The 14,242-nt window shown below is 43.5% G+C and overlaps 1 protein-coding gene across 2 annotated transcripts in view; it reads left to right on the forward strand.

The window, feature by feature from the left end:
- The window catches only part of LOC118386349 (voltage-dependent L-type calcium channel subunit beta-4-like), an 89,286-nt gene that overhangs the window by 66,725 nt on the left and 8,319 nt on the right, over positions 1-14,242 (forward strand). For both annotated transcript variants that reach the window (XM_052522734.1, XM_052522735.1), the window contains 6 exons: positions 6,141-6,271; positions 7,660-7,736; positions 8,835-8,854; positions 9,555-9,635; positions 11,459-11,517; positions 13,359-13,468. In XM_052522734.1, the coding sequence (XP_052378694.1) occupies positions 6,141-6,271; positions 7,660-7,736; positions 8,835-8,854; positions 9,555-9,635; positions 11,459-11,517; positions 13,359-13,468 (478 nt within the window). The remainder of the gene's footprint in view (positions 1-6,140; positions 6,272-7,659; positions 7,737-8,834; positions 8,855-9,554; positions 9,636-11,458; positions 11,518-13,358; positions 13,469-14,242) is intronic.

Consider the following 14,242-nt stretch of genomic DNA (forward strand, 5'->3'; position numbering starts at 1 on the left):
CAAGAGGAGAAGACTGAGGGACACATGAGGGAGGCATGGTCTGAAACCTATCGTCTTTACTCCTGTGAGTACAGGGCTCCGGTTGCTTGGATTGGTAGTCACGCTGTAGAGCGTGACCATTCTGGATTTCCTCCAGATGGTACCTAAGGGTACCAATATTATTATTATTATTATCATATATATTACCTATTAACCTCCGCTTGGTGCTGTTTTTCTGCAAAGGGACCAGGACGACTGATCCGTGTAATGGAAAGAATGTATGGGGCCATGTATCGTGAGATTTTGAGCAAAAACCTCCTTCCATCAGCAAGGGCATTGAAGATGAAACATGACTGGGTCTTTCAGCATGACAATGATCCCAAACCCACCGCCCGGGCAATGAAAGAGTGGCTTCGTAAGAAGCATTTCAAGGTCCTGGAGTGGCCTAGCCAGTCTCCAGATCTCAACCCCATAGAAAATCTTTGGAGGGAGTTGAAAGTCCGTGTTGCCCAGGAACAGCCCCAAAACATCACTGCTCTAGATGAGATCTGCATGGAGGAATGGGCCAAAATACCAGCAACAGTGTGTGAAAACCTTGTGAAGACTTACAGAAAACGTTTGACCTCTGTCATTGACAACAAAGGGTATATAACAAAGTATTGAGATAAACTTTTGTTATTGACCAAATACTTATTTTCCACCATAATTTGCAAATAAATTCATTAAAAATCCTACAATGTGATTTTCTGGATTTTTTTTCTTCTAATTTTGTCTGTCATAGTTAAAGTGTACCTATGATGAAAATTACAGGCCTCTCTCATCTTTTTAAGTGGGAGAACTTGCACAATTGGTGGCTGACTAAATACTTTTTTGCCCCACTGTATATAAATGTAGGCAAGTCAGTTAAGAACAAATTCTTATTTACAAAGACGGCCTGCCAGGGAACAGTGTAACAGTGTAACCCACTTTTCCCTGGCAGGCCGTCATTGTAAATAAGAATTGCCTTGTTCAGGGGCAGAACGACCTTATCAGCTCGGGGATTCGATCCAGCAACCTTTTGGTTAGTGGCCCAACGCTCTAACCACTAGGCTACCTGCCACCCCAAAAAGACAAATACATAGTCAAGAAAGAGTGTTCTCTTTCCAGTCTTTTCAGTCCTCTGAAGCAGGTCGTCAGCAGATTGTCACTGTCAAAAACACTGTCCTTGGAGAGCAATTCTGAGGTAATAATTTTGCGCGGACTGAGCAAGTATTTCTTTTTTTGTATGTATTTTACCCCCTTTTTCTCCACAATTCCAGTTGGTAGTTACAATCTTGTCCCATTGCTTCAACTCCCGTATGGACTCGGGAGAGGCAAAAGTCGAGAACCATGCGTCCTCTGAAACACTTCCCCGCCAAGCCGCACTGCACGCTTAACCCCGGAAGCCAGCAGCACAAATGTGTCAGGGGAAACACCGTACACCTAGTGACCGTGTCAGCATGCATGTACCCAGCCTGCCACAGTAGTCGCTAGAGCGCGATGGGACAAGGACCGGCCAAACAAGATCCGGCCAAACCTTCCCTAACCTGGACGACGTTGGGCCATTTGTGCGTCGCCTCATCGTTCTCCTGTTCACGGCCGACTGCTGCAAAGCCCGGTATCTAACCTCGATCTGTAGTAACGCAGCTAGCACTGCGAAGTAGTGCCTTAGACCACTGCGCCACTCAGGAGGCCCTGAGCAAGCATTTATGCGGTCCGGGTACAGGGTGTGGCATGTGTCTAAAATGATTTTGTGAGCATTGCGGAGGGCTCTGACCTTAAAGATCTCATCCAGGCCTGTCTGTTTGACTCCAAGTACCTTGCTTGCTGTGGTGATAATCCTTCTCAGCATATTTCTCTGGCTGACAGTGGCATTGCCAAACCAACAAACAATAGCAAAGTAAAAATACTCTCAATGAAAAATGTGTAAAACAGAGTCAGTATAGTACAGTCAACATTAAAAGATCCCAGCTTTTTTTTTAGAAAGTACAGGCTCTGTTGACCCTTTTTGTAGATCACGTCTGTACATTTACTCCACTGAAGCTTATCGTCCAAGAGGACACCCAGATATTTGTATTCCTCTACAATCTCTAGGTTCTGGCCTCTGATAGATGTGTGATTTATCACACCACTCTACAAAGTTATTTAGGACCGGGCCATGGTGTTCCTTGTTTTTCATCATGCAACAGGCTGATCAAGGCAGTGTCATCAGGCTCAGGAAGTCCAACAGCCACAAAACCAGCCCCCCATCTAAGGAGAAGTCCAGAATTAGTCTCTGTGCCAGAATGTAAGGCTGGATTGTGTTGAAGGAAGAAGAAAAGTCCTACAAACAAAACCCTGACATGGGATTTGGTACCCTCTCGATGTCTCGATGGTACCCTCTCGATGTCTCGATGGTACCCTCTCGATGTCTCGATGGTACCCTCTCGATGTCTCGATGGTACCCTCTCGATGTCTCGATGGTACCCTCTCGATGTCTCGATGGTACCCTCTCGATGGCGGTAGACATTCAGCACAGAGGGATTAGATGCTTTAGGAATGGGTATAATTATTGATTTTTTCCACAATACTGGAACGTGTTGCTGGTCGAGCGAGGATTGGAAAATGTCTGTTAAAAACACCAGCCAGTTGTTCAGCACAGTGCTTTAACACATGTCCACTTATTTTGCCTGAGCTTTTGTGCGTTACATCCCCTGAACAACTTCAAAACATCATCCTGTTGAACAACAACCCTCTCAAACATTTGTAATGATGCTTCCATTTGGTTTACTTCTGACATAAAGTTGTCTGAATCAAATCTTGAGAAGAAAACATTCAGTTCATTAGCCATGTTCTGGCCCTCATGTCTCCCAAGGTCAGCACTGGTTTTCCCCCTGCCTATGTGGGGGGCACTAGACATGGATTTAAGACCTTGCCAGGCCACCCTTGAGTTTCCTAAGGAGAGGGTCCTCTCCACCCTTTGCTTGTGTGCCTCCTTGTCCACCAGTATTTGTCTTTTGATCTCACGTTGTACATCTCTTAAAGCCTGTCTATCACCCTCAGCATAAACTGCCTTCTCCCTATTAAGTAGTGATTTTAGATTTTTTCATACCCAAGGCTTATTGTTAGAGAAGATTTTTCAGGTTTTAGTAGGCACAATTGACAACACAGAAGTTTACAGAAGTCTGAAACAACATCTGTGAGTTCACCGAGATCAGTGCTGCTGTCCTCAAATACCTCCCACATATTACAGTCAAAACACCCCTGGAGACCAAATACCTCCCACATAGTACAGTCAAAACACCCCTGGAGACCAAATAACTCCCACACAGTACAGTCAAAATTTCCCTGGAGACCAAATACCTCCCACATAGTACAGTCAAAACACCCCTGGAGACCAAATGCCTCCAACACAGTACAGTCAAAACACCCCTGGAGACCAAATACCTCCCACAAAGTACAGTCAAAACACCCCTGGAGACCAAATACCTCCCACATAGTACAGTCAAAACACCCCTGGAGACCAAATACCTCCCAGTACAGTCAAAACACCCCTGGAGACCAAATACCTCCCACAAAGTACAGTCAAAACACCCCTGGAGACCAAATACCTCCCACATAGTACAGTCAAAACACCCCTGGAGACCAAATACCTCCCACAAAGTACAGTCAAAACACCCCTGGAGATCAAATACCTCTCAGTACAGTCAAAACACCCCTGGAGACTAAATACCTCCCACAAAGTACAGTCAAAACACCCCTGGAGACCAAATACCTCCCACATAGTACAGTCAAAACACCCCTGGAGACCAAATACCTCCCACATAGTACAGTCAAAACACCCCTGGAGACCAAATACCTCTCACATAGTACAGTCAAAACACCCCTGGAGACCCAATACCTCCCATATAGTAGTCAAAACAACCCTGGAGACCAAATACCTCCCACATAGTACAGTCAAAACACCCCTGGAGACCAGATACCTCTCAGTACAGTCAAAACACCCCTGGAGACCAAATACCTCCCACATAGTACAGTCAAAACACCCCTGGAGACCAGATACCTCTCAGTACAGTCAAAACACCCCTGGAGACCAAATACCTCCCACATAGTACAGTCAAAACACCCCTGGAGACCAAATACCTCCCACATAGTACAGTCAAAACTCACAGGCAGATAGTAGGGTCACAGTGACACAGAAAGCAGTTCAATGTTGAGGGTTTCAGAGTCTCTTTCTTACCAGGATCCATTTACACCACTGGTCCCTGACAGGCAGGCAGGCACCCCCGCCGTGAAGTTTCCCTGTGACTGTCAGATCACGGTCCACTCTGACCAGGCTCCATTTCCCTGTAACTGTCAGATCACGGTCCACTCTGACCAGGCTCCATTTCCCTGTAACTGTCAGATCACGGTCCACTCTGACCAGGCTCCATTTCCCTGTAACTGTCAGATCACGGTCCACTCTGACCAGGCTCCATTTCCCTGTAACTGTCAGATCACGGTCCACTCTGACCAGGCTCCATTTCCCTGTAACTGTCAGATCACGGTCCAGGCCCATTTCCCTGACCAGGCTGACCAGGCCCCATTTCCCTGTAACTGTCAGATCACGGTCTGACCAGGTCCATTTCCCTGTGACTGTCAGATCACGGTCCACTCTGACCAGGCTCCATTTCCCTGTGACTGTCAGATCACGGTCCACTCTGACCAGGCTCCATTTCCCTGTAACTGTCAGATCACGGTCCACTCTGACCAGGCATTTCCATTTCCTGTAACTGTCAGATCACGGTCCACTCTGACCAGGCCCCATTTCCTGTGACTGTCAGATCACGGTCCAGGCCCCATTTCCCTGACCAGGCCCCATTTCCCTGTAACTGTCAGATCACGGTCCACTCTGACCAGGCTCCATTTCCCTGTAACTGTCAGATCACGGTCCACTCTGACCAGGCCCCATTTCCCACAGATCACGGTCCACTCTGACCAGGCTCCATTTCCCTGTAACTGTCAGATCACGGTCCACTCTGACCAGGCTCCATTTCCCTGTAACTGTCAGACTGACCAGGTCACTGTCAGATCACGGTCCACTCTGACCAGGCTCCATTTCCCTGATCACGGTCCACTCTGACCAGGCCCCATTTCCCTGTAACTGTCAGATCACGGTCCACTCTGACCAGGCCCCATTTCCCTGTAACTGTCAGATCACGGTCCACTCTGACCAGGCTCCATTTCCCTGTGACTCACGGTCTGACCAGGATCCCTGTAACTGTCAGATCACGGTCCACTCTGACCAGGCTCCATTTCCCTGTAACTGTCAGATCACGGTCCACTCTGACCAGGCTCCATTTCCCTGTAACTGTCAGATCACGGTCCACTCTGACCAGGCTCCATTTCCCTGTCCGGGACTGTTATCCAGCCAAGTCTCAGTAAACGCCAGCAAACAGGCCTCCCGGTATTCGTGTTGGAAGCAAAAATTCGCTGACAGCTCATCCACTTTAACCCTCAGTGACAGGGCATTGATCAGCACGTAACTCTTTGTCTGATTGCCCCATGTTTTCTACGTTTGCATTTGGGTTTGTAATCCACTCGCAGACAGTCAGGGATTAGATGGGTCATTGGGATGTCTATCACGTCCGTGTTTGAGTTGCATTGTAGTAGGAACTCTCTGCTGTATTGGATTCTGCTGCCAGTAGCGTTTTCATCATTTAGTCTGTTTGCAGCATGATCAACAAGATCAGTCCAACACCCCACCACTGTAAAGCCATCGTTGACAGATGGCAAATAGTTTACAAACAAAGTGTTCAAATTCATGTTGCAAGTTCTAGCAACAGACCTAGCAACAGAAGCTAGAACTCATCGAATCCCATTGTGACGCAGAGGGGGACACTATTTGGCATGACAGGCCCCCAAAAGGCTAGAGCCTTTAGACTGTATGTCTATGAATTGTTACACACTTCTGTTCTAAGACATTCGCTTTGTGTGGCTTTGCCCACAGCCACATATAGTGTGTATTTTTCTGTGGAGTTTTGCACACTGTCTTCTGTTCTGTTGTTTTGTGTTGTCTTGTCCACTACAGACGTACAGCAATGAGTGTACATGTCAGTGTATAACAAACACACACACACTCACTTCACTCATTGTGTTGTTTAATGTTGTCTTGTCCACTACAGAAGTACAGTAATGACTGGTGGATCGGCCGGCTGGTGAAGGAGGGCTGTGAGATCGGATTCATCCCCAGCCCTCTGAAACTAGAGAACATCCGTCTACAGCAGGAGCAGAAGAGAGGTACACGCTCTTACGGGTAAGGCCCTGGTTGAGGGGCTGGGCAGGGGCTGGGCAGGGGCTGGGGCGTGAGAAGTTTACTGAGTGGGTGGGCTTGTTTGGGCAAATGGGCTGAACTGGTGCTGGGAGGGTTTGGTTGGGTGGAGGGTCTGTGTTGGAGGGTGCGTTTAGGGTCTGGGGGGGTTTGGTTGGGTGGAGGGGCTGTGTTGGAAGGTGGGTTTAGGGGCTGGGGGTTGGTTGGATAGGTGGAGGGGCTGTGTTGGAGGGTGGGTTTAGGGGCTGGGGGTTGGTTGGATGGGTGGAGGGGCTGTGTTGGAGGGTGGGTTTAGGGTGTGGGGGGGGTTGGTTGAGTGGAGGGGCTGTGTTTTGGAGGGTGGGTTTAGGGGTTTGATTGTGTTGGTTGGGTAGAGGGGCTGTGTTGGAGGGTGAATTTAGGGTCTGGGGGGGTTGGTTGGGGTGTTGAGGGGTGGGTTGTGGGTTGGAGAGGGGATAACTGTTTCTAAGAAATGTCCTGAATAAGCATTAATCAACTATTTATAAACAACTTAATTAAGCATTTGTAAAAGTATTATAAAAGGTTACTGAAGAGGGAAAGCGACATGGGTGGATCTGATGAGAGGCCACCTACTGCAGGTGTGGCTCTGTTGTAACTAGGGTGGTTTACTCATAATAACATATTGGTGACACTAATATGAAAGAGATGATATGCATCATTTTATATAAGTTTCCTCATTGCCGACTATGACAGAGAGAATAGTCATTCTCCCACTATTGAGTCATTCAGCTCTGTTTTAACTCTTTGTTGTCTACTTTAAAGGACACTTCAGCGTTGGCCTCATGTTGCCGAGGGTTACGTTTATGAAACAATTGTGGTAAAACAGTGGGTATGTCATCTCACATAGTGCCTCAATAGATATTATCTCCAAGACAATCACTGCTCATAAATTATATATTAGCCTCTTTAACCCCAGCCCCTTTGTTATCACAATTCCTGGAACAATGTGTTGTCAATACTCATCTATTCTAGAATGTATTTATAGTATTCATCCATTCTACTGGAAGACCATTCTATTCTAATGCTAAATATTCAACATGGACACAAATCAAACTATAGTTTAGAAGTGCATTTAAAACTGTAACAAACTTTACAGTAACAAATAATGAAATGAAAGGGATAAAAACAAGCAAAAGGAAATAACAGAGAATAATTAAATAACATTAAAACACCAAGGATGTCTAAAGTAACAATAAAATGACTGATTAAAGACAGAGAACTCTGTTATTTACCCTGTTTCTCCTGAGGATGGGAGTTGTGTGGGACTCCCGTGATGGATGAGACTATCTGTCTGTGTTCCACATTAATGTTTCTTCTCTCTATCTCTGTCTATTATCCTTTGTGCCTTACAGTAAGTCCAGTGGGAATTCCTCCTCCAGTCTAGGAGACATGGTTTCAGGCGGGTTCAAATCCAACCCTCCCTCTGCAGGTGAGCCTCCAGACAGAAGCCTATTAGGGGAAGAGCGTCTCTCCAGGTCGAGCCTCCCTACCCGTTTGTCAGAATTATTCATTTATCATTCAAAACTATGATCTAATTGTCCTTGTCTCTAACATACCATATCATTGTTGCTCAGTGTGTTGTTTATGAACTATTATTATATATGTATTATTATTATTGTTTATTATATGTTTATTAACATATGAAATCCAGTGTTAGACGAACTGTCGGTCACTTCACATTAGTGAACTATGAACTGAATGGTTATCAGAGTATATGTACTCAATGACATTGTTCTACTCTTATGAGAAAAATCGAATTACTTCAAAATGCTGCAGCTGCTCAATACAAACTTTTAGAGTAAGTTAATATGTGAAAATAGGGAACAGTGTCTGGAGGTTGGGTGGATGGAATGTGGAGTTGTGCGATCTTTGTGTCTTCCAGAATGTGCCATGCACGTTCTATTGGACTGGAATGAGGTGAGCCATGCACTCTCAGTCCACTCCTCCTCCTCTTCCTCTTCCTCCAAGAGGATTATGGACAAGCATTATGTTCAAGCATTGAGTTTGCTTTAAGGCAAACATAACCCTATAGCCCAAACCCTGTTGGGCAAAATGTTATGGTTTGATGACAAGTTAAGATGAGAGATGCTTTATCCAAATATAAGGATTTGCTCCATCTTATATCCATCTTAACATAAATTGAAATATTACTCTCTTAATTTGAATTTATAAAAAAAAATGTCAAAAAATAAACACTTTTAAAGGATAATGCAACTTACCAAAGGCTTTAGCAGACTCACTTAACAAGTGTAACCAAGGCTGTCACCTGCAAAGGAAGGTTTGGAATAGAAGCAACAAATAAATCAAGTGTTTTGACCACTAATATACTGTCTACATACTGTATATGTAGTACTTCATTTACTTGTGTGATAAGGTATTTGCATCCATTATTGTACTCTTGAAATATTTCCATCAGTATTAGAGGAGTACTGAAAAGGTATCTCTCTAAAGTGTTGTACTGTATATTGTATTATGTTTCTTGCCTGGCGTTCATAGGCAATTATCAGTTGTTTTCTCATTTTTACAGGAAAACAGAAGCAGAAAGTGGTGAGTAGTAATAACATGTTTTATTCACTTTAATCCATCCACAGGTAAACCCCAAGATCTGTCACCACACAGAATCTGGCTGCACCTAGACTAATCATATACTGGATTATATATATTACTGTGTTATTCATCTAGGTGCAATGGCATCCTCCATATCAGCGTTTCAATCTTTATTTTAGGCATACCGACTAACTAATAGGTTGGACTTTATTCACCCCAATTAATATCTTAGGAATAAATACTATGAAGTGTCTTTGCAGACCTGATTGATCTCACTTTAATACCATGTAGACCTGTCTTCTTTTATTTCATTCCAGCCCTGGAAAGTACCAGGGCTTAATGATGCTATTAAATTGATTGACCAAAGAAAAATAGGAGTTGCATAAATGAATTAGATGGCTCATCTTTAAAAATGATCTGCTGGCAGTATTTTAATTATAACACTTTTCCAGCACATTATCAGGAAGTAAAACAGAAACGTCCCAATGTCTTAATAGCATAACTTAATGGCTGACAGTAATATATCCAGCTACTGTTATACTCATTATTTTGTACCTGTGTTGTAACACTGTTGTAACACTGTAATTCCACAGATACACTTTCTTGGTATTAAATAATACTTAATAAAAGGACATAATGGTGAATGGCATGTTACTGTTGCTGTGTCTGTGCTCCCTCTAACCCTTGACCTCTGCTACAGACTGAAAACATCCCTCCCTATGACGTGGTCCCCTCCATGAGACCAGTGGTCCTGGTAGGACCGTCCCTGAAGGGATATGAGGTAGGCATCATGACAATAATATTTTCAGTCTCTTGTAAAGTGTTTTATTCGGCCTCCAATACAGCTATCCAGAACAACTGCAATATTTGGTTGTGTGCCATACAGTGACTCCAATTCCCAGCTCTCCCTTTTGGAATCTATATTGAGGGGCGTCAACGTGAAGACTAGTGGTTGAGATGCAGCTTCATTGAAGAGGTTCACTGACAGTGAATAACTCCCCCGTTCATTGTCAGAGTAGATATTTGGAGCTATCCAAAAATAACAGCTATGTCTGGCTTATCCATTCATTGGTAACTAACCACCAATGAGGGTTTGCAGAAAAAGGAGGGCAACATCTTTTCCTTGATATGTATGGGGGAAGTGGGGAGCCAGGATCATCGTCGGTCCTCATTGCCGCGCCACGGTGTTGCTGTGGTAACAACCTTCTGGGTAAAACACATCAGTCTGAAAAAGTAGAGCATGGCTTGAAATTAGAAACACAGAGATAAACAGCACCAGAAGAAGCTCTGTGTGTGTGTGTGTGTGTGTGTGTGTGTGTGTGTGTGTGTGTGTGTGTGTGTGTGTGTGTGTGTGTGTGTGTGTGTGTGTGTGTGTGTGTGTGTGTGTGTGTGTGTGTGTGTGTGGGTGATAATACAGTGTAAAAATATAAACAAGATAATTTATGCAAAAGTGGATGGAATGGAGGCACAATTTCTTCTTCTTAATGTGATTTTTTCCCCCAATTTACAGAGATGTGTCTATTGGTCCAAACCATCCAATTACACTGACTTGTGTGAACAGCATGATGCTGTTGTTATTAATGCTCAATGTCAAGAGAGCTTTACCGAACATCCTTTTTCCTCTAAAAATGTCCCTTGTGAAATGTAAAAGAAAATGTTTTAACGTTGCCATGAAATATTCTGAACAAAAATATAAACGCAACATGCAACAATTTCAAAGATTTTGCTGAGTTACAGTTCATATAAGGATATCAGTCAATTGAAATACATTATTTAGGCACTAATCTATGGATTTCACATTACTGGGAAGGGGCACACCCAATGGGGAGCCAGGCCCAGCCAATCAGAATGAGTTTTTCCCCACAAAAGGGCTTTATTACTGACAGAAATACTCCTCAGCACCCCGCCCCGCCTCCCCTCAGATGATGCCGCAGGTGAAGAAGCTGGATGTGGAGGTCCTGGGCTGGCGTGGTTACAAGTGGTCTGCGGGTTGTGAAGCCGGTTGGACGTACTGCCAAATTCTCTAAAACTTCATCGGAGGTGGCTTATGGTCGAGAAATGAACATTGAATTCTCTGGCAATGGCTCTGGTGGACATTCCTGCAGTCATTATGAAAATTGCATGGTCCCTCAGAACTTTAGACATCTGTGGCATTGTGTAATATGACAAAATCGCCAATTTTAGAGTGACCTTTTATTGTCCCCACTTGTGTAATGATCATGGTGTTTAATCAGCTTCATGATAAGACACACCTGTCAGGTGGATGAATTATCTCGACAAAGGCTCAAATGTTCATTATCAGGGGATGTAAACAAATGTGTGCACAAAACCTGAGAGAAATACGTTTTTTTGTGCATATGGAACATTTCAGCTCATGTAACTGTAACAGTATAACGTTAGTCCGTCCCCTCGTCGGGCTCGAACCAGGGACCCTCTGCACACATCAACCACTGACACCCACGAAGCATCGTTACCCATCGCAACCCTTTTCACTTTCCCTCTCTTTCTCAACCTCACTTTTTCTCTTTCCCTTCTTTTTCTCCATCCTTTCCTAACTTTCTCCTCTGCCATGCTCTGCTGCTCTTCCTGGCTCTGCGTGTGCAGGTGACAGACATGATGCAGAAAGCGCTCTTTGACTTCCTGAAGCACAGGTTTGATGGCAGGTGAGGAGTTGTGTTGTCAGCACTATCCCTGTCCCTGCGTACTGTCAACCCTATCCCTTCATATTGCACTAACACTCTGCCTGCTTACTGTAGCATCAGGCACTCAGCTGCTCATGGCACCTATGCAAACTACTATAAGCTAGTGCGGAAAATACACTGAATGTACAAAACATCACATAGACTGACCAGGTGAATCCAGGTGAAAGTTATGATCCCTTATTGATGTCACCTGTTAAATCAACTTCAATCAGTTTAGATGAAGGGGAGGATCAGGTTAAAGAAGGATTTTTAAGCCTTGAGCCAATTGAGACATGGATTGTGTATGTGTGCCATTCAGAGGGTGAATGGGCAAGACAAAATATTTGAGTGCCTTTGAAGGGGGTATGGTAGTAGGTGCCAGGTGCACAGGTTTGAGTGTGTCAAGAACTGCAACGCTGCTGGGTTTTTCACCCTCAACAGTTTCCCTGTGTGTATCAAGACTGATCCACCACCCAGAGGACATCCAGCCAACTTGACACAACTGTGGGAAGCATTGGAGACAACATGGGCCATCATCCTTGTCGAATGCTTTCAACGGCTTTTAAAGTCCATGCCCCAACCAATTGGGGGTGCAATTCAATATTAGGAAGGTGTTCCTAATGTTTGGTATACTCAGTGTAAACACCTTCCTAATATTGCGTAGCACTCCCAATTGAAGTGGATTTAACAAGTGACATCAATAAGGGATCATAGCTTTCACCTGGATTCACCTGGTCAGTCTTTGTCACGGAAAGAGCAGGTGTTCTTAATGTTTTGTATTAAACTATTAGGCTATTTCTTCACATAATAAGCGCAGAAATGCACACATGACAGTAGGCTATAAATACAAATGTTCCATTAGCAGGAAAACACCATTATCAAAAGTGACCTCAAATGCGATTATGCATGTAATGCTTTAATTATAAAGGTGAATTTTTATGGTGAAAATGTTCTTTCCCAAATTTGAAGCTCATGCGCTGTTTATGTATGCCAGTTAGCCTCTAACCGCCTTGTAAAGCGGATTCATGTGCTTAATTTTAAGAAGTTATTTGGCCACTTTAGTTGTGATACAAAGCTTATCAAAACATATAGGCCTATGGGCTAGGCTACATGTATCATGTTCTGACCTTAGTTCCTTTATTATGTCTTTGTGTTAGTTTGGTCAGGGTGTGAGTTGGGGTGGGTAATCTATGTTCTTTTTTCTATGTTGTATTTCTGTGTTTGGCCTAGTATGGTTCTCAATCCGAGGCAGCTGTCGATCGTCGTCTCTGATTGAGAATCATACTTAGGTTGCCTGTTTTCCCCATTTTGGTTGTGGGTGATTATTTTCTGTGTCTGTGTTTTCTGTGTAGTGTATGTCACCTTGCAGAACTGTTTCGTTTCTTCTATTCACTTCGTTATTTTATTTTGTATGTTCAGTTAATAAATTAACATGGACACTTACCACGCTGCGCATTGGTCCGATATTTCATACTCGTCGTCAGACGACGAAGAGATCTGTTTACAACATGAGGTGTGCGACTACGTTTAGAAAAAGTTTTTAAAAAATGCAGTTTATTATGCTGGGCATCATTCACAAGTGATAATATATCATAGGCTAATATTCACCTGGTCAGTCTTAGTCATGGAAAGAGCAGGTGTTCTTAATGTTTTGTACACTCAGGATATGTAAAGCAGTTATACATGATCATTGAATTGCCAAAGTAAATAATCTGACCACCTGTTTTGACAAAACACTTTCTCTAGGATTATAAACATGGTAGTAGCCATACTTTACATGTGGGTTTGTGATATTCTGTATGCATTGAATCTGTTGCATTTAGGATATCTATTACGAGAGTAACAGCAGATATAGCTCTGGCCAAGAGGTCAGTGCTCAACAACCCCAGCAAGCGGGCCATCATCGAAAGATCCAACACCAGGTCCAACCTAGGTATCATCTGGATGACACTGAATACTGCTATTCTTCACTCAGATGTTTTGTATATGTTAAAAAGGAAATTATAAACTGGGTGGTTCGAACCCTGAATGCTGATTGGCTGAAAGCTGTGGTATATCTGACTGTATACCAGGGGTATGACAAAACATTTATTTTCACTGTTCTATTTATGTTGGTAACCAGTTTATAATCGCAGTAAGGCACATTGGGGGTTTGTTAAAGGCTGTATCCAGGCACTTCTCGTGGCGTTGTGCTTAAGAATAGCCCTTAGTTGTGGTATATTGGCCATATACCACACCCCCTCGTGCCTTATTGCTTAATTATACAGTACCAGTCAAAGGTTTGGACACACCTACTCATTCAGGGGTTTTTCTTTATTTTTGCTATTTTCTACATTGTATGATAATAGTGAAGACATAAAAACTATGAAATAACACATATGGAATCATTTAGTAACCAAAAAAGTGTTAAACAAATTAAAATATATTTGAGATTCTTCAAAGTAGCCACCCTTTGCCTTGATGACAGCTTTGCACACTCTTGGCATTCTCTCAACCAGCTTCATGAAGTAAGTCACCTGGAATGTATTTCAATTAACAGGTGTGCCTTGTTAAAAGTTAATTGGTGGAATTAATTTCCTTCTTAATGCGTTTGAGCCAATCAGTTGTGTTCTAACAAGGTAGAGGTGGGTGGTATCCAGAAGATAGCCCTATTTGGTAAAATACCAATTCCATATTATGTCAAGAACAGCTCAAATAAGCAAAGAGA

Source organism: Oncorhynchus keta, chromosome 7, assembly GCF_023373465.1.
Source record: "Oncorhynchus keta strain PuntledgeMale-10-30-2019 chromosome 7, Oket_V2, whole genome shotgun sequence".
NCBI classification, from domain to species: domain Eukaryota; kingdom Metazoa; phylum Chordata; class Actinopteri; order Salmoniformes; family Salmonidae; genus Oncorhynchus; species Oncorhynchus keta.